The sequence below is a fragment of the Herpailurus yagouaroundi genome, unplaced genomic scaffold, assembly GCF_014898765.1.
Source record: "Herpailurus yagouaroundi ecotype Mexico unplaced genomic scaffold, PumYag 77, whole genome shotgun sequence".
Classification (NCBI taxonomy): Eukaryota; Metazoa; Chordata; class Mammalia; order Carnivora; family Felidae; genus Herpailurus; species Herpailurus yagouaroundi.
Window position 1 is genome coordinate 52846460 of NW_024412388.1, and position 19183 is coordinate 52865642.

The 19183-nt window shown below is 42.0% G+C and overlaps 2 protein-coding genes across 2 annotated transcripts in view; one reads left to right on the top strand and one right to left on the bottom strand.

The window, feature by feature from the left end:
- The window catches only part of ROR1 (receptor tyrosine kinase like orphan receptor 1), a 400895-nt gene that overhangs the window by 23104 nt on the left and 358608 nt on the right, over positions 1–19183 (top strand). The gene's annotated exons all lie outside the window — the stretch shown is intronic.
- Positions 6506–7246, bottom strand: LOC121027250 (60S ribosomal protein L27-like). The gene has a single exon (XM_040470489.1). The coding sequence runs from the start codon at positions 6938–6940 to the stop codon at positions 6608–6610; it is 333 nt and encodes a 110-aa protein (XP_040326423.1). The 5' UTR covers positions 6941–7246; the 3' UTR covers positions 6506–6607.

The following is a 19183-nucleotide window of genomic DNA, read 5'->3' on the forward strand; positions in this document are numbered from 1 at the left end:
GCTCAAGCTTGTGAATCACAAGATCATGACCTGAACCAAAGTCAGGTGCTCAACCACTGAGCCACTCAGGGGCCCCTGTATTTTTCAAATATATATGAATGTTGCTTTGATGGACTGAATGAAAATTCAGAGTGACTTTTTGATATCCTATATTTTCCTGGTTAATTGATGTTAAATGTTAAACCTTTTCGATGGGGGGAGGTCTATATCATTTTTGTTATAAACAGCATCTTCTTACTTGAAACCATTGGGAACCATTGGGATAGAGGATAATAATTAATAATGATACTGATGACAATAACTAACAAATGCTGAGAACTTTCTACTATTTACCAGGCACCGTGCCTCATGGGGAAGGACCTTAGGTATCTGCTAGTCAATTTATAGTTATGGAAACTGAGGCTCCTAGCAGGGAAGTGACTTGCTCTGAGTCATACCTTGAGGGAGTGGTTGGTGGATCCAGGACTAGAACACAGGTGCCCTGGCTGTCGGCCGGTTCTCTATCTGCTGTGCCAGACTTCGTGGTTTGTCCATCCTGTGCCTCAGGGGAGCATATGTGGGATCATTGTTAGTTTTCCTGGATTCCTCCTGTGGGAATCGTAGACTGCCAGAGTTGCTTCTGGGCCAATCATTGCATTTACACGGGAGCACACCTGGCCTAGCAAGGGAAAGGGACTTATCTAAGGTCAAACAATTAGTTGGGTTTGTTTGCTTGTTTTGGTCTTCCTCCACCTGAAATTCGGCTCTTTATAGTATATATTTTCATAAGAGGAGTGGCTGAGTGAAGCAAGCCCTTTTGTGAAAACAAATGAACATGGTTTCCGATAATCTCAGGGTTTGTAAAGATTTATATGTCTTTTAAAAGGATTGAGGGGCTCCTGGGTGGCTTGGTTGGTTGAGTGTCCGACTTCGGCTCAGGTCATGATCTCACAGTCCGTGAGTTCGAGCCCCACATCGGGCTCTGTGCTGACAGCTCAGAGCCTGGAGCCTGTTTCAGATTCTGTGTCTCCCTCTCTCTGAGACCCTCCCCCTTTCATGCTCTGTCTCTCTCTGTCTCAAAAATAAATAAAAACGTTTAAAAAAAAAATAAAAGGATTGAGCATAGTCACTAATAGTTATAAGCAGTCAAATTATTATTATAATTATTTTTTTATTATCACTTTTTTTTACCAAGCTTTGCATATTAAATTTAGGAACAGTGTTGTGTTTTTATTTTTTAAATTTTTATTTATTTCATTTCATTTCATTTTTATTTAGGGAGAGAGCACGTGCACGTGGGAGAGAGGGGAAGAGTAAGAGGGAATATATATTTTTTCATTTATTTATTTTGAGAGAGGGAGAGAGAAAGAGAGAGCAAGAGAGCATGGGGGAGGTGCAGAGAGAGAGGGAGAGAGAGAATCCCAAGCAGGCTCCACACTGTCAGCACAGAGCTAGATGCAGGTCTTCAGCTCACAAACCTTGAGATCATGACCTGAGTTGAAGTCAAAGTCAGATGCTTAACCGGCTGAGCCACCCAGGCATCCTGAGAGAGAGAATCTTAATCAGGCTCCATACTCAGTACAGAGCCTGATGTGGGGCCTGGGATCATGACGTGAGCTGAAATCAAGAGTCAGATCCTCAACTGACTGAGCCAGCCAGGTGCCCCAGTTTTGTGTTTTTTTTAAAAAAAACTTTTTTAGTGTTCATTTTTAAGAGAGAAGAGAGACAGAGTGAAAGCAGGGGAGTGGGAGACACAGAATCTGAAGCAGGCTTTAGGCTTTGATCTGTCAGCACAGAGCATGACATGGGGCTCAGACTCACGGAGCTCGAGATCATGACCTGAGCTGAAGTTAGATGCTTAACTGACTGAGCCACCCAGGTGCCGCGTCCGGTTTTGTGTTTTTAAAAATTGGAATGATTGTAGCCTTGACTCTCCTCCAAACCCCTGACTCTGGTCATGTTCTCAATCTTAAAGATAGCCTCTAAGAGGGCAGACCACCAAGTTCCTTGTCACAAAATACAGAACCACACAATCATTGGAAACCATGTAATGGAAAGGGAGAAAGTTCACATTGACTGTTGGGACAGCTTCATCTCTGTTACGAGCCCACAACTTACTGTCGTTGAACTGAGAAGCTGTCTCCTGGGCCATAGATCTCCCTATCCTCAGAAAATAAGAAGAGGAGAATTATTCTCCAGGAAGCAGTCAGCCACCTTTCTGTGCCACATATAGCTGTTACCAATCCAGGGAAGTAGGACCTGGGTTAGAATCAGGGCCAGCTTCATGGGTGTGCAACCTTTGCAGCTGAACAGGGCCCCTGCTTCAGCCTCAGCTGTGGGCTTAATACTCTGCTATTGCTGTCCTGAAAATTTTAATATTATTTTGAACAAAGGGACCTGCATTTTTATTTTGTGCTGGGCCCTGTGAATTATGTAGCTGGTCTTTGTTAGAATAATTCAGAATCAGGACCAAGATCCCCTGAGGAACAAGTCAGTGGGGACTGTAGCCTTTTGGGCCAAGGAGAAGGAGGAGAAGGAGAAGGAAGAGAAGGAGGAAAGGAGGAGAAGGAGAAAGAGGAAGGGGAGGAGGAGGCAGCCACCACAGGCCTGACCCCTTGTGGTGATTTCCAGTATTGTGTATGGACTAAAACCAGCAGCCTGCCGTCAGCTTTCACGGGAAGGAGAGAAGGGAGGATCTCTCACTGTCCTATTTCTTTGCCTGATGATAGACAATCACTCCCTCCATTCTAATTTCCATCCCTAGCCCCACTCATACGTAGTACCCAACACATAGTAGGTCCTTAACATGGTGTGGTTGTTGACTTTATTGCTGCCCTGTGGTGAACCGTCACTAGATAACTTTGAAAAAGTAGATGAACCCCTTTGTGGTTGAGCTGCATTATAACCTTGTCTGTTTTTTGTGCCATCACCCTACCTCTCATCTGGATGATCCAGACACCTTCTACTAATTTCCTTGCTGGTAATCTCTTCCTCATATTAATCCAACTAGCTGGATTAACTCTCCCAGATCCATCACTTAATCCATCATGTGATCTACACACACTTACTTAATATTTCTGAATCTCAGTTGCTTCGTCTCTAGAAAGTGGATGATCATGTCTACCTTGGAGGGTTGTTAGGAAACTGAGAGGTAATACTTGTAAAGCCCTGAAAATAATAGTGACTGGCTCATAATAAGTGGTCAGTAAAGAGTAGTTTTTCTTGTTATTAAATTATAAGATTATATGAATGATATACAAGCAGCTTTCATTGCATCATTTCCCCTCCTCAAAAAAATCTTCAGTGGCTCCCCATTGCCCCTGGTCGTGGAGGATCAAAGCTCTCCATGACCTAGCCACAGTCTACATTGCTTAACTTTTCCCAGTATTGTTTAAAAAACTAGTAGAATGCTAGTTGCGTTTGCTGTTTTTGCTCTTTCTGTATCTTATTTCCCAAGGGCACTGGGATCTCCTTGGCAGTGGAACTCTGTGTCACCCCTTGACTGCCCAGTTGAGCGCCTGGCATACAGTGTGTGTGTGGTTGTTGACTGCTAACCACAGTGTACTTCAGGAATATAGTGCAACTTTGCTGGTTTCCCATCTGTTTATACCTCTTAGCCCCTTCAGACTGGAAACGGATTATGATTTTTGCATTTGAATCAGCAGGAGTTGAAAACAGCCATCCTTCCTTTCCGGCACCCCCCCCCCCTCCCCCCATACAGCGACTGTCACTTTCTATTGGGATTGTTTGTTTACATGTTTGCCTCCCCTCTGGACTGTGAGCTCTGGGTGGGGAAAAATGGTATTTAATTCTCCTTCCTAGCTTCAGTGCCCAGCCAGTGAGCCTGGCACAAATAAGAGGTATTCATTAAATATTTGTCAAATCAATGAATATTAGAAAGCTCAAATTTTTATTGCAGACATGGGAGACAGTCGGAACTGACTTTTTACTTGAAAAACATTGTTTATTAGATCTGTATAGATCATTTAGAAAATATGCAGTTGAATATCTTTTATAGTCAAAGAAGAAAGTCAGTATAAAATACCTAATTAAAAGCAGAAGCTAGCATTTCCCCTTGGAATGAAGGCAGGATCGTGAGTATTTTCCTTTTCTCAGCCCAGGAGATGGGCAGGCAGCCAGACTCAAAGACAGGGATGCTGTGCAGACAGACAAGGTTTGACATTAGAAGGAATGGGTCTGGGGGATACTCTGGGTCCACATTTGCTTCAATGTTTCTCCACATTGAGGTTGAAAATGCAAATAGCGTTAACTTCTTTAAGATATTCCGAACCATTGGCAACTCCTTTATGATGTTATGCTCTGTTACCTATGAAATTATCACTTGTTTGTGAATTTACTATACTGGCATATTTTCAGGAGTAGGCTCTAGATTTAAGGTTAAAAGCTCCAAGAGGTATGGGTCTTTCTCTTGTTCTTCTCAGTGCTGCTGAGCCTGTCTATCCATGGAATGCCTGGACCTCTGACCCACATACACCTGTCCTGGGTATAAGAAGCAGGTGAGGACCAAGAGCTGGGGAAGCACAGAGAGTTATGATGTTCTGAATGATGTCTGCCACCTGGAGGAAAACTGGGCCCTCTGAGAAGGACAATGAGTGGGTATACTCTAGGTCAGGACCTTGCTGCTCAGAGTGTGGTCTAAGCCTTCCAGACTTATTGAATCAGACTCTGCATTTTACCAAGATTCACAGATGATTCATTTGCACACTAATGTTTGAGATGCTCTGCTCTGATGAGAAAGTCTTTGTCATCCTTGAGGCTTGGTAGTCCAAATTTTTGTCATTCTAGGATGTAGCATGACTCTTGTTCCGGAACTGCCTTGAATCCCAGAACTGCCACCATGGAGTTATTACCTGGTCCTTTTTAGTCTTAAGAGTTTTTCATCTATAAAATGTATATGTTGAGTGTTTTGCTGATTTTGTGTGTACGCATTAAATGAAATAATGTAATGCTCTTAACATATAGTAGAAATTTAATAAATACGTTTTAGTTGTTGCTGATATTATTTTTATTTTATCTGAGCCCCAGTGCAGACAGTTCAACTATATATTATGATGGGAGAATTGCTGTGCTGTCATTACTAAAATGTTGTAATTTTGCATTTGTCTTTTGTATGAATTAATAACTGGCCTTAAAGAATCATTAGCTTCTGAAGTGCCCCCCCCCCTTTTTTAACCTGTTTTTGTATTTTCTATTCTTAACATGGGTACATGTGTTATGTGGTTCTATTTATGGCCATCATTTTTTTATTAAACATTTTTTTTTAATGTTTAGCTTTGAGAGAGAGACAGAGCATGAAACGGGGGAGGGGCAGACAGAAGCCAAGACACAGAATCTGAAACGGGCTCCAGGCTCTGAGCTGTCAGCACAGAGCCCAATGTGGGGCTCGAACTCATGAACTGCAAGATCATGAACTGAGCTGAAGTCAGACGCTTAACTGACTGAGCCAACTAGGTGCCCCCATCATCTATTTTTATTTATTTATTTAAAAAAATTTTTTTAATGTTTATTTATTTTTGAGACAATGTGAGAGACAGAGTGCAAGCAGCAGAGGGGCAGACAGAGGGAGACACAGAATCCAAAGTAGGCTCCAGGCTCTGAGTTATCAGCACAGAACCCGACGTGGGCTCGAACTCACAAACTGTGAGATCATGACCTGAGCCGAAGTCAGGCGCTTAACTGACTGAGCCACTCAGGGGCTCCTCCCCATCATCTATTTTTAAAATATTGAATCACTTACTTGTTTTTTTTTAGTTTATTTATTTTGAGAGAGAGAGAGAGAGAACAGGAGCAGAGGAGGTGCAGAGAGAGAGAGAGAGATTGAGAACCTTAAGAAGACCCCACACTCAACATGGAGCCTGACTTGGGGCTCAATCCCACAGCCCTGGGGATCATGACCTGGACCAAAATCAAGAGTCAGGTGCTCAACTGACTGAGCCACCCAGGCGCCCAACCACTTTTCATACTCGTTTCATGAATTTATATCTTGTACAGTTAAAGTCATAATTACAAAAAAACCAAAAACCAAAAAACCCAACCCAAATAAACCTGTGTAATGAGCTTTGGGACCACACTCTACTGATTCTTGTTGGAATAAAGTTCGAGAGTGGGTGAGGATAAAGTGGGGGCAGAAGTGCGAGGCTTGTCCTGGAGTGCCATAGACAGTGGCAGAGGCTTCACAGAGGGGATCCTGGGAAGTGTTGACTAATCTGGTGAGTCAGTTGTGTGCAGGTTGTGTACAGACTTCTACATTTCTGTTTTTGGGCATGCTATTTAGAGCTATTGAGGCACTTTCAAATGTATTCTCCCACTTAAGTTTCACAACACTTTTGGGAAATAGGCAAGACAAGAAAAGGGAGGTTTATACAAGTTGAAATGTGTGAACATGAGTAAATATTTTTTTTTTTTTGAGGATGGGTTGGGAATAAAGTTCTGATTTTTCAGAGTTGTATGCCAGATGTTTATTCTTCTCTACTGCCTCTTTTCATGCAGTTTGTTTGTTTGTTTTGTATTTTTATTGACTGAAACAAAACATTTAAAACCGCAACTGCAAGAACCGTTTGTTCCTGCCGGTCTTGTACCTCTCCTCGAACTTGACCTTGGCCTCTCGTCATGCCTTGTGTTTACAAGCAGGGTCTCTGAAGACATCGTTGTTGATGACAGCTTTGTCCAAGGTGATATCCATAGAATACCTTGTGGGTACGAGATGATTGTAGTTATAAACTTTCATAAAAGACTTGATCTTTGACCTTTTGGCGATTTTCTTCTTGCTCATGGCAGCTGTCACTTTGAGGGGAGAGCGGTCAGTTCCAGCCACCAGAGCAAGGTTGTAGGGACGGTCTGAGGTGACATCATCAATGTTCTTCATGATGACCGTCTTGTGTCCAGAATAGCATCTGACCAGGACCAGCACCACCTTCCCAGGTTTCATGAATTTGCTCATCTCGACACCAGCCTCTTTTCATGCAGTTTTGAAAGCAGTGATGGGACTCTGGCTTTAGATAATTACCATTTTCTTACAACATTATGTTGATGCTACAGAGTATATCAGTGATAGTAACATACCACATATCTCAGTGTTAGATAATAATTACCTCTAGCAACCTAGATAAAAGCAAATAGTGGGCAAACAAAACTCCTCTGGACCAGTGCTGCCCAATAAAATTACAAGGTGAGCCAAATAGGTAATTTTAAAGTTTCTTGTAGCTACATTAAAAAGGTAAAAGGGAACAAATGAAATTGATTTTATAATATATTTAATACAAGATATCCAAAATATCATTTCAACATGTAATCAGTATAAAAATTACTAATGAGATATTTTACATTCTTCCATTTTTTAAAATGTTTATTTATTTTGAGAGAGAGAGAGAGAGAGGATAAGCAAGCAGGGAAGGGGTAGAGAGGGAGAGAGAGAATCCCAAGCAGGCTCCATGCTGTTAGCACAGAGCCCAATGCAGGGTTTGAACCCACAGATTGTGAGAGTATGACCTGAGCTGAAACCAAGATTCGGACCCTTAGCCACCTGAGCCAATCAGGTGCCCCTCACATTCTTCTTTTTAAACTAAGTCTTCAAAATCAGGTGTGTGTTTTACATTTATAGCACAGCTCAGTTTGGACTTGCCACATTTTAGGTGTTCAATAGGCACATACATGAGCAGCACACCTGGAAACTTTGAGGAAAATAATTGTAACAAATGCAGGAATGGGAGCATTTTGACATCAAAACCCTCATATCGTGGGGACAATTTAATTTAGAGACAGATAGTTTTGTAGATTTCAATTGCTCACAATATGGCCCCAAGTAATTAAAAATGAGATTAAATGATTTACATCATACTGTGATTAACAGTGCAGAGTTCTATGCGAAATATATATTTTTAGAAAAGTCCATCAAATTTTTTTTTCAATTTAAATTTTAGTCAGTTAATATACAGTGCAGGATTTCAGGTTTCATCACTTACATACAGCACCCAGTGCTCATCATAACAAGTGCCCTCCTTAGTACCCATTCCCCACCCATCTCCCTCCATCAACCCTCAGTTTGTTCTCTATCCTTAAGAGTCTCGTCTGATTTGTTTCCCTCTCTTCTCTTCTCCTGCTCCTTCCCAGATGTTAATCAAAATGTTTTGTTGCTTAAAATCCACAGATGAGTGAAACCATATGGTACATCAAATTAGTTTAAAAAAAAAAAAAAAAGGTTTGACATATGACCCAGCAGTTGTACTCCTGTACCTTTGTTCCAGAGATATCAAAACTTATGTCCACACAAAATTGGAAATAATCCAAATGTCCTTTAATGGTTAGACAAGCTGTGGTACGTCCATACCAGGAATATTGCTTAGCAGTAGAAGAAATGAATGATTGCTACTTCTGTCAACTTGGAGGGATCTCATGGGAATTATGTAGCCTGAACAACAACTGATCTCAAAAAATACATTTATATAACATTTAAAAAATAAAAGTATAGGGACGGAGAAAGATTAATGGTTGCCAGGTGTTAGGGACAGGGTGGGGGGAACCTTTGGGTAGGGGAGGGCTGTGACTATAAAACGGTAGCACGGGGGACCCTGTGGTGATGGAACAGTTTTGTATCGTGATTATGATGGTGGTTATGTAAATCTACATGTGGTAAAACTGCACAGACCATACATGCACCACACAAATGTGTGCATGTAAGATAGGTAAAATCTGAGTAAGGCCTCTGGATGTACCAAAGTCAATTTCCTGATTTTTCTGTTGTATTGTAGTTATGTAAGATGTCACACTGGGGAAATATTGGGGAAAGAGTACGTGAGACCTCTCTGTACTATTTTTGCAACTTCCTCTGAATCTATGATTATTTCAAATTAAAAAAAAAAGTTTGGTGTTTGAACAGTTGTTCTATTATTTGGAAAGCCTCTTGCCTAGAATTCCTAGTGAGGAACCCTGGCGAAGCTGAATAAATAAAGACGAAGTACATAGACCTTTGTTCAGGACTGTCCTTTCTGTGCACTTGGTGCTGGATTCATGTCAATGCAGGGGGGCATGGTCGTGGCCAGGCTGCACACTCTCCCCATGTAAGGAGGCACCCCCCATGCTGATCACTCCCAAGGGCGCTCTTGTTCTGGACTGTGTCAAGGTCACTGCGGTGGACAGTGCTACCACTGAGTACTCATCCTAAGGCACCCTGACCAGTCTCTAAACCTGAATGTCCCCTGAGGTGCCATTCTGCTGTTTGACCCCACCTTGAGAATGCTGGAGACAGCGTTTTGGCAGCCTGAACTCTCTCTTCACATTTTCATATTAATGTGTCACTGGCTTTCAGCACTTGCCTCTCAGTAATGCGTTTAGTCCCTGGTGAGCATTCCATAGCCAGATGAACTTTAATCCCTGAATGTTCTGAAAGGGAGGGTTCTTTTTCCTCTTTTGAAGATTCTGCTCCCCTATAAGAAAAGTGCATGATTTAATTAATGGATGAAAGAGAAAGGCCCAAACTGAGCCAGAAAGGAGTCAGCAGCATTGCCACCCACCTGCAGACACACAAGAAGATAAAAGTAGCATCTGATGGGGAGGGGAAGGACCCAAGAGGGAGGAGGACAGGCTCTGTCACAGTGGTAGCCCAGAGTTGGGAAGCCCGTGCTTAGGACCAGCTCGGTCATTGACTAAGTGTGACCTTGAAGCTCAGTTTTTGTGGGATTTTTTTTTTCCATCCTTTTAAGACGGAGATGAGAATATAGATCCTTCCTATCTCCTGATAAGTGTAGATGACAGAATGAGGAAGGGGGCAGGTCCACTGCAAAGTCTAAGATGCTCTCCAGTGCAGTTATTGACAATTGCAAGTAATGCATCATCTAGAATGAAACTACCAAGCCAAATTAAGAGAGAAAGATGGGGAAATGCAGAACCCTGTTCTTGTTCTTTAAAGAAAAAGCAAAAAGGTGCTCCTTGGTAAGTAGTCTGAGTTGTCTTATAATGACAATAATAAAATTATAGTAGTGATTGTCTGTTTGTTCATCCATAGGGGCATTTCTCAGAGTGTAAGACTCTCCACTAAAACACATGCTCCTTGGCTATATAAGTAAGGCAAATTGTGTTGCCCTTTGGAGATTTATAATGAATGTATTAATGGTTCTGCAAAGCCCTGCAACCAAGAAAATTGTTTGACTTTGTTTAGTCCAGTAATTCCTCATTTTATTATCCACGGACCTCCCTGCTTCCTGCCCGCTGACTTTCTCTTAACTTTTACATACCTGGGTTAAATTCCCTGCAACTAGTATATGGCTCAGCAAAGCTTTGAACTGAGTTCTTAGGGTTTTGTTATCAGCTTTATGTGTTTTTCATATGGTATAAATTTTGTAAATAACTTAATTTTTCTTTTTTTGTTGGCTTAAAGGAAGCTCAGAGAAAATTTATAACTCAGGGTTAGGATATTGTGACCTTTCTATCCTTGTACTATGTTTTCTCCTGTTTTCCTTCCTTGTCTTGTTGATAGACTCATTGACTCTGACTTAAAAATACTTGTTATTATGTCGTTCAGTGTAGCATAAGCCACATGGAATTCTCTCTGGGTTGAGGTGGGGTATGGATATTGATAAAGAAACAACAAACTAATACTACCAAAAATAATCTAAAAATAACAATAACAAGTCTTTAAAGAGGCACTATTATTTGTCAGGCACTGTACTGGGTCCTTTTCGTAAATGATTCCTTTTTCATTTGATCAAGGTGCTTTTCCCGTTTATCCTAGGAAGTTTCAGATCTCAGGATTCCAATTTAGATTCTCAGAATTTTACAACTGGGAGTGACTTTTGAGAGCATCTGACCTTAAGAAATAACCTTGAGGGAGGTGAAAGTCTAAACCATCCAGGACAGATGGTCTTCTGAGATTCACCATGGCAACTGTAGCTAATCTCTCCCCTTCTGCCACTTCTGGGAAAATTGCTTTAGGGAAATACCATTTTAACTGGGACCATGAAATCATTAATGATGGGCAAGCTGGGAGCTTGGGGAGTTATGTTTGGAATATAAGGATTCAATGCCTGTCTCTCTTGGGGGTGGGAGGAGCAGCAGCTGTGTGCTGGGATCATCTAGGACAATTTCTGCCTGATGAGAGAGGAGGGCAATATCTTCCTCCACCCAGCTGGGCTTACTTAGCAGGGCTCTCTCACATGCTGAGCTGGTGCCTGCATTGGCCTCTAGTTACCCTGCCTTTACCTATCCCAACCTTTCATCTAAGATCTGTCCTGAGTCACCTGATATCGTTCTTCCCCATCCAGAGCCATTGGCGACTGTTCCCGGTTTCAGAGAGCTTTCCCTCACTTGGCACTGGGCTTTGCAATTCCTCACTGCATCATCTTTCCATGTGTATGTGCCCTCTTGTCTCCTGAATAGACTGGGCACTCCTGAGGGCAGGAATGCTGCCATATCCACAGTTGCTTCCCAAGTCCCAGTTCAGTCGTGGGCACATATTGGTTCTAGGGGGAGTAGTTACTGTCCCTACTGATTGGCATCAACAAACATTTGCTTGACATCAATAGGGTACAGGGCTCTGGGCTGGTCTCTGGTGATACAAAGATGCTTGCACACTTTTCAGTTTGTGCTAATAACTCTTACCTCCTTGCGAGGAAGGACTAGGACTTATTCATCTCTATCCCTAATACCCAGCATAGTGCCCTACATCTAGAAGCCTGACTACTTTTTCTTCCCGGTGTTTGCTGTTCTCCTCCCCCTCCTCTTCATCCTCCTCACCCCCCTCCTCTTCTTCCTCCTCCTCTTCCTCCTCCTCTTTTTCCTTCTCCTTCTTTTATAGTAATAGGGGCTTTCACTGGGCACATTTCCCAGCCTTTCTTGTAGCTGAATATGGTCATATGATCAGGCTCTGGCTAAAGGGATGTGAACAGCAGAAATGTATTTATTTTCCAAGTTCTGCTCTTGGAAGGAAAGGAGCGGGCTATCTCTTTCCCTTTTTTCTCCTTCTTGGGCTGGAGTGCATGTGGGCCAACTTCAACTATATGAATAAAGGTAACACTTTCAGAATGGCAGAGCAATGAGATGGAAAGGTCGTGGGTCCTCATCACCACTGACCTGTCATGTTAGGCCTGGACTGAATCTTTGTGCTTTTTATCTGGAAGAGAATGTAGATGTGAGAGACAAATAAATTTGTGTCTTGTTTAAGTTTATTTTGTAACTTGGGGTTTCTTGTTACAGCAGCCTAGTTTGTATTCTAGTTAATTCACTAATGAATAGTTTGTATTCTGATTAATCCAGTAATCCGCTATTTAGTAAATGTCCATTGAATGAATGAATGAATATTTGCTTTGCCCTATTGTCTTATAGTTTTAGCAGCAGACAGTGCACACATTTATATTGGGGAAAAAAAAGTCTCTCAAGTAACTTTCATCTACATTTCACTGGCCGGAACTATGTCAGATGTGTCTCTCTAGCTACATATGAGGCTGTGAATTTGAGTTTCATTTTCTAATCTCTGTAGTTGAAGAGGGCAGAAAAGGGGGCAGGAGAGGGTAGGAATGAGTGAATCAATCTATATATTACCTTTCAGTCACAAGATTAGCTTTGACTTATATTCTTTAGAGTTACAGGGCTTTACATTTTTTAAATTATAAAAAGAGTGTAAGCCACCTAATTTGAAGAAGAGTTTTTATCCCAGATGAACCAGATTTTGGAAAGATAAGAGGTTTTCGAAAGAATATAGGTAATTATCAGTAGGGACCCTGGGGCTAGATGTAGTCATCTTGTCATACAACTTGATTCATGGCCACCTGGAACTGACTACAAAGGGATATTGATGCTGAGGCCACCTGCTACATTCAGCATCTTAAATACTTCTTTGGGGCCATAGCCAGTCCCAGGTAAGGTATAGCCATCCCAGAGTCTTCAGGTGAGCTGGAGAGGTAGTATCGGGGCAGTCAGAAACATTCAGCAGACACTTAATAAGCACTTCTGTGTACCAGCCAAGCTGGGTACTGGGGATCTAGAAATAAGCTCTGCCATCAAGAAGGAGAAGGAGAGGCAAGCTCATGAGTACTCTACAGTGGATGAATGCCATATAGAGTGTTTATAATAAGTATCGGGAGCAAAGGGGAAAACAAGACAGAAAGTTTTCCAGAAAGAATAGTGGGAGGTGCCTGGAGCTGAAATCGCTTTATTTCAGTGCAAAAGAGACCCCAACACTCTCAAATATACCTGGTTTGCTTCCAAATTGTGTTTGAATTAACATCTTATGGTCGTATATGCATTGTGGGGGGAATGGGAGTTTCAAAGAAGTCTGGAATTGAGGCACTGTCCTCCTCCACGTCTAGGACGGGCACTTCGGAAAACCTGAGTCCACATCCAGTATGACACCTGAGCAGGGGAGCTGAGGAAGGGCCAAGTTTTATCAAATGAGGTTTTCTCCTTTCGATTAAAGAAAGTTATTCATGAGTATACTTCACTTTAGGTGGCGGATATAGAAGCCTGAAAATATCTGTGTAAGAAAATCTTGATAAACTAATCATCTGCTCTACTTTTCCAAAGCCAAGAATATATTGGACATTTAAGTTTTTGGATTTTGGATTTTCTTAAAGCAAGGCATATGAGAAGTTCAAAGAAGGTGCTGTGGGATACTGACAAAGGAGGTACATAGAGTTCTATTCTGGTTAACTCATCTAACCAGAGGAAATTTCATAAAACAAACAAAAAACTCATCAGTGGTTTAACCCACCAACTGTTGGATTCCAATGTTACGAACAGGTTAGACGCAGGCAACTTGCCCAGGTTCAATGGAGTTTAAAGGCCAGGTGTTTGTGTAGGGGGAGAAGGAACATACAAAATGTTTTCAGGAAAAATGTATTCAGTTAAGAAAAGAGAAATCCATTTTGAGAATTTAGTGCATATGTTCATTTTATAGGTGTGTTGGGAAATTGTCAGTAGGTCCGTGGATTTGGTCACAAAGCCTTTTGGTTCATTTAGGGGAAGAATGTTGCTTCTTGGGAAGTGGCCAGAGGAGTCAAGAGATATTTTGGGAGTATTCTAAAGCCTTCTGTTTCCTCTTTGTTGATGCCTTCCCAGTTTTCTGGCCCTGAAACTTTTATATGCATTAGGAAATCACATAGAAGTCGGAGGCACCCTTTCTTTACTTAACCATGTGTCCAGATCCAGTGCTGAGTTTTGGAGAGAAAAAGACACAGTTCCAACCTTTAAAGAACTCAGAGGTGGGTGGGGACACACACACACACATAATCTAAATAATATAATGTAGTATGGTAAGTGGTATAAAGTGTTGCAGTTTTAGGGAAGAAGGACCGATTAATTGTCTATAGGATATCAGAGAAGGTTTCACAGGGAAGATGGAATTGAAGCTGGATATTGAAGGGTCTTGAAGGTGATTTCCAGGGAAAAGAGAAGAAAAAGTCATACCAGATGGAGGGATCTGCATGTGCAAGGGCACAGAGGTGTGAAACAGATGCTGCCCCTCGCAACATGGCTGGTAGTTCATCTGGCTAGAGCAAGGATTTGGGAGGCCTGTGAAGGGTATTTTGGGAAATAATGCTAGAATACAGGTGACTTGATATTTTAGCCCAGAGGATCTAATTGTAATCCTTTGGGAAGTAGATAGTCTCTCTGTAGGAAAATGATTAAGTGATAGTTAGAAAAATATGTCTGCCAAAAAGCTAGAGCTTCTGAGTGTAGACCTTAGGGACTCCTATGGATTGTCTGGTCTCTTCTTGGTTCCGGTGGGGTGCTAGAAACCTAACTTGGGTCTGAAAATGGACCCTAAAGGATACAGGAAGTGCCGAGAGGCTACAGAACCAACCAACTATATAAAATTGTGGGACTGAGGTTAATATATAATTTGCGTTAACTTGGGTGAATATAGAGTAGGGAGCGTGGCAGGAAGGTAAGTTCATGCTCGTCTGATCATTGTGTACTCTGAGCACCTTTTCCTTTAAGGAGGCCTGGGCATGGAAAGAAATGAGCATCCCTTCATGTAGACCAGTGCCTAAGAAGTCCAGATTAGGTGTGGTCGGGAGGTCAGTTGCTTGTAGCTGGATCCTCTGAGCGGATGGAAGTCAATGATCAGACAATTAATTAAACTGTCAGACAATTAATTGTGAGAAACTGGTGCAGGTGTTTAGGTTACTCTTTAAATCAAGGTTCACGTCTCCTCAGTCAGTTGACACAAAATGCCATTTGGCCAGAGAGCATTGTGGCCTGTCTTTTCTGCCAAAATCCTGCAGTCTTCTGTGGGCAAGCTGCTTTTGGTAGACTTTCCTGGGGAACCTCTCCCTCCATCTTTCTTTCTTCCTTCTGGAAAGGGACAGTAAAGAATAGCAGGAAGGACCCTGGTCTTTGAGGCCAGAGGCTTGGTTCTAACTCTAGTTCTGCTAGGTACCTGGTGACTAGGGGCACAAAATGGCATTTCTTTTCTCTGGGCCCTAGTCTCTTCATTTGTGAGGTGAAAATATTGGAGATTCAAGGTTTTTTAATTTTTATTTTTATGACTTTGTAAGCTTGCCTGGTTTCATGGCCTGTTTTGGCTTCTCCCTCTACGAGTGGAGTGATATATGATCTAGAAGGGTCTGCGTGGCTCAGGCAGTTGGTATGAGAAGAAGAGTTGTCTTACCTTTGGTTCTGCCTCCTCAGGTCCAAGTTGGAATTAGTTCCAATGGATAAAGAAAGCTTTTGGGAAAGAAAACTAGACTCTTAGATTAGGAGCTGGAAAACCAAGGTCTCCAGGCAAAATCTGGCCTGTGGCTTGTTTTTATTTGTTTTTATGAATAAAGTTGTATTGGAACACACCCACACACATTTATTTACACATTGTGTATGGGGCGGGGGGTGGGGGTGGGGGTGGGCTTCTGTTCTACCATTTCAGCATTGAGTAGTTGCAATAGAAACTGTAGGACCTGCAAAGGTTAAAATTTTTATTATCTGGCCCTTTATAGGTACATTTGCTGATCCCTATTCTAGGTCATAAGCTCTAGGAGGGCTGGGGACATGGCAAGTGTTCAGAAAACTGCTATTGAATGAATGGATGGACAAAAAACCTTAATTTATTGGATAAGTACATGTGTTGACAACAAACCTTTTGTGACACACTTTAGGTCCCAATTTCCCTTTAAGTAGAACAAGAACAGTAGTACTTACGAAATAAGCGGTACTTACAAGGATTATTTCCCGTAATACAACTTCGAGTGTTTAAATGCTATTAAAAATATAACTACCATCTATTAAGCTTTATATGTGTCGAGCACTCTATTAAGGACTTTATTTTTATTAGCTCATTTAATCCTCATGACCACTGTGAGAGTAGAACTATTGACCCCAATTTATAAATGAAGGAACTGAGCCCAGAGAGGCTGAGTCACTTGCCAAGGTCACACAGTTGGTAGAGGATTGAGCTGGGAATCCAACCCCAATATGTCTGGTTCCAAAGCCTTTCTACCACGCCCTGCTGCCTCTGCGTGCTGTTAAGGGCTTTCTATCTTCTTTTTAAATAGGAGAAGCAAGTATTCATCTTGGGGGTGGGGGTTCTCAAGATGTGGAATAGTTAAATGAAAAAGGTTGATTTTCAAAATTTTTAACCGTTTATTTCTTTATTAAAAATTTTTTTTAATGTTTATTTATTACTGAAAGACAGAGGGAGACAGAGCATGAGCGTGGGAGGGGCAGAGAGAGGAGGAGACAAAGAATCTGAAGCAGGCTCCAGGCTCAGAGCTGTCAGCACAGAGCCCAACGTGGGGCTCTAACTCACAAACCGTGAGATCATGATCTGAGCCGAAGTTGGACTCTTAACCACTGAGCCACCCAGGTGCCCCTCAGATTTTTAACCGTTTAAATAATTGAAAGAACCACACGGTTACTCATCATTAAAAGTACACTTTAGAAAACACTTTTTAAAAAATGTTTATTTACTTCTTAGAGAGAAAGAGGGGGAGAGGGAGGGGCAGAGAGAGAGAGGGAGGCAGAATCTGAAGCAGACTCCAGGCTCTGCACTATCAGCACAGGGCCTGATGTGGGACTTGAACTCATGAACTGTGAGATCATGACCTGAGCTGAAGTCAGACGCTTAACTGACTGAGCCACCCAGGCGCCCCTAGAATATGCTCTTTAAAATTCAGCTTAGTTACGTTTTATGGGAAAAGTTAAATCAGAGACTATGTTTTTCTCTTGGAAAGACACATCTTGGTAAATTACAGGGAGTTGGAAAATTTTCATTTGTTTAGCAATGTTGTATGTAATGGTAATACGCATTTAAATGCTGCCTTGTTCCAGAAATCTTCTCCAGTTGAAAGGACCTCGCTCAGAGCCATGTGTCCAGCATATAGCAGACATTGTATAAATGTTGGTTGAATGAGTGAATGGATGATGGCTAGATGAATGAATGAATGCCTTCTAGTACTTCATATATACTGCCTTCCAGTATAATTGTGTGTGTGTGTGTGTGTGTGTGTGTGTGTGTGTGTGTGTGCCCTTACGTATTACAGAGTAAGCACCTGCCACGTCTTCGTACCACTTATGAAGTCTACCTACCATAGTGCTTGGCACTAAGTAGATGCTTGATAAACCTTTGTGGCATTAAAGTGAGGGATGGTCTGTGGCCCTCAAAGCTTTTGTGGACTGAGTGAATGAAATGTTTGAAACTAGTATGAAGATCAGATGGATTTCTTTCTGTAACAGGGGAATGTTTTATTTTTTTATTTTATGAAGTTTATTTATCTATTTTGAGAGAGAGAGAGAGAGAGAGAGAGAGAGAGAGAGAGAGCGGTTGGGTGAGCACAAGCAGGGGAGGGGCAGAGAGAGAGGGAGAGAGAGGATCTTAAGTGGGCTTTGTGCATGGAGCCTGATGTGGGTCTCGAACCCATGAACCATGAGATGATAACCTGAGCCAAAATCAAGAGTCATATGCTGAACCAACTGAGCCATCCAGGTGCCCCCAGGGGAATGATTTAAACCCACTGTTATATTGATGGCGAAAATCCATTGAAAGCAAAAAATATATTTATCGCTTTAGATAGAAAGAATATTTGTTTCTTTTATTCTGGAAGATACATTCATGAAAGATCATTGAGCTTGCTTTTTCCTTTCCCCTACTAAGTTGCCAGTTTGTGGCTTTGTTTGATGCCTATACTTAACTTTTTAGGTGAAACATTCATAGTGGATGTGGCCCTGATTTAGGAGTTTTCCCTCATCAGCCTTTTCTGTTGCCAGTTAGTTGTTTATCTCTTTTGTGCTTTGCATATAACCTATTGATTTGCATGCTGTTTTGGATTGCTGAAGTAGGAACACCTGAGTAGTTCCTGTGAGCATTTTAGCTTTTGGGGGTCAGGCAGCTGCTAAGGGGCAGTTTGAGTAGGACCAGGGTCAGAAATGCTCACCTGCTTTTGTGTCCATGGAAGAAGTTGGCCTGGAGCTGTGGGCAGACACAGGTACGTTCCATGTCCTTTGGCAAACAGGATGAGCAAGCGAAGTCACTGACCAAAATCTCAGCCTGGGGTGACTGATCCCTTACAAACTGGTTTCCCAGCTTTCTCACATACTCTTTTTCTTGATTTTTTTTTTTTTTTGCATTTGTATATAATTTTGGGTAACTCCTTTATTTATTTTTTATTTTTTTAAAAAATTTTTGAGAGACCAAACATGAGTGGGGGAGGGGCAGAGAGAGAGGGAGACACAGAACCCGAAGTAGGTTCCAGGCTCTAAGTGGTCAGTGCAGAGCCTGAAGCCAGGCTTGAACCTATGAACCATGAGATCATGACCTGAACAGAAGTCGGATGCTCAACTGACTGAGACACTGAGGCACCCCCGGGCACTCCTTTAGAACACTAATACAGCTATTCAGGCCACTTACAGGGTCAGGGCAGTGGCTGTGGCCTTTTCTTGGCCTCTTAATATTTGTATATTTTATTGGAGGGTCTCTATTCCCCTCAGCTAGGGGTTTGGATCTACTCTGCCTAATTCCCCTCTCCCCCAGCTTCTTCTCACTTAATTCGTTTCCACCCATGGCTTTGATATATTTGGAAAAAAAGTACCTGTGCACTGGGATATTATTACTGGGCTCTGTTGATTTTTGCAAGTGCACTCTAATTCGTGGTTGGTCTTTTGGCCAGCCTGAGACCACCTGACCCTCAGCAGCCCTGGTCCCTCCAGATCACCCTCCAGGAGAATAACAGCTTTACCCATTTCCAGCATTGACACTGACTGA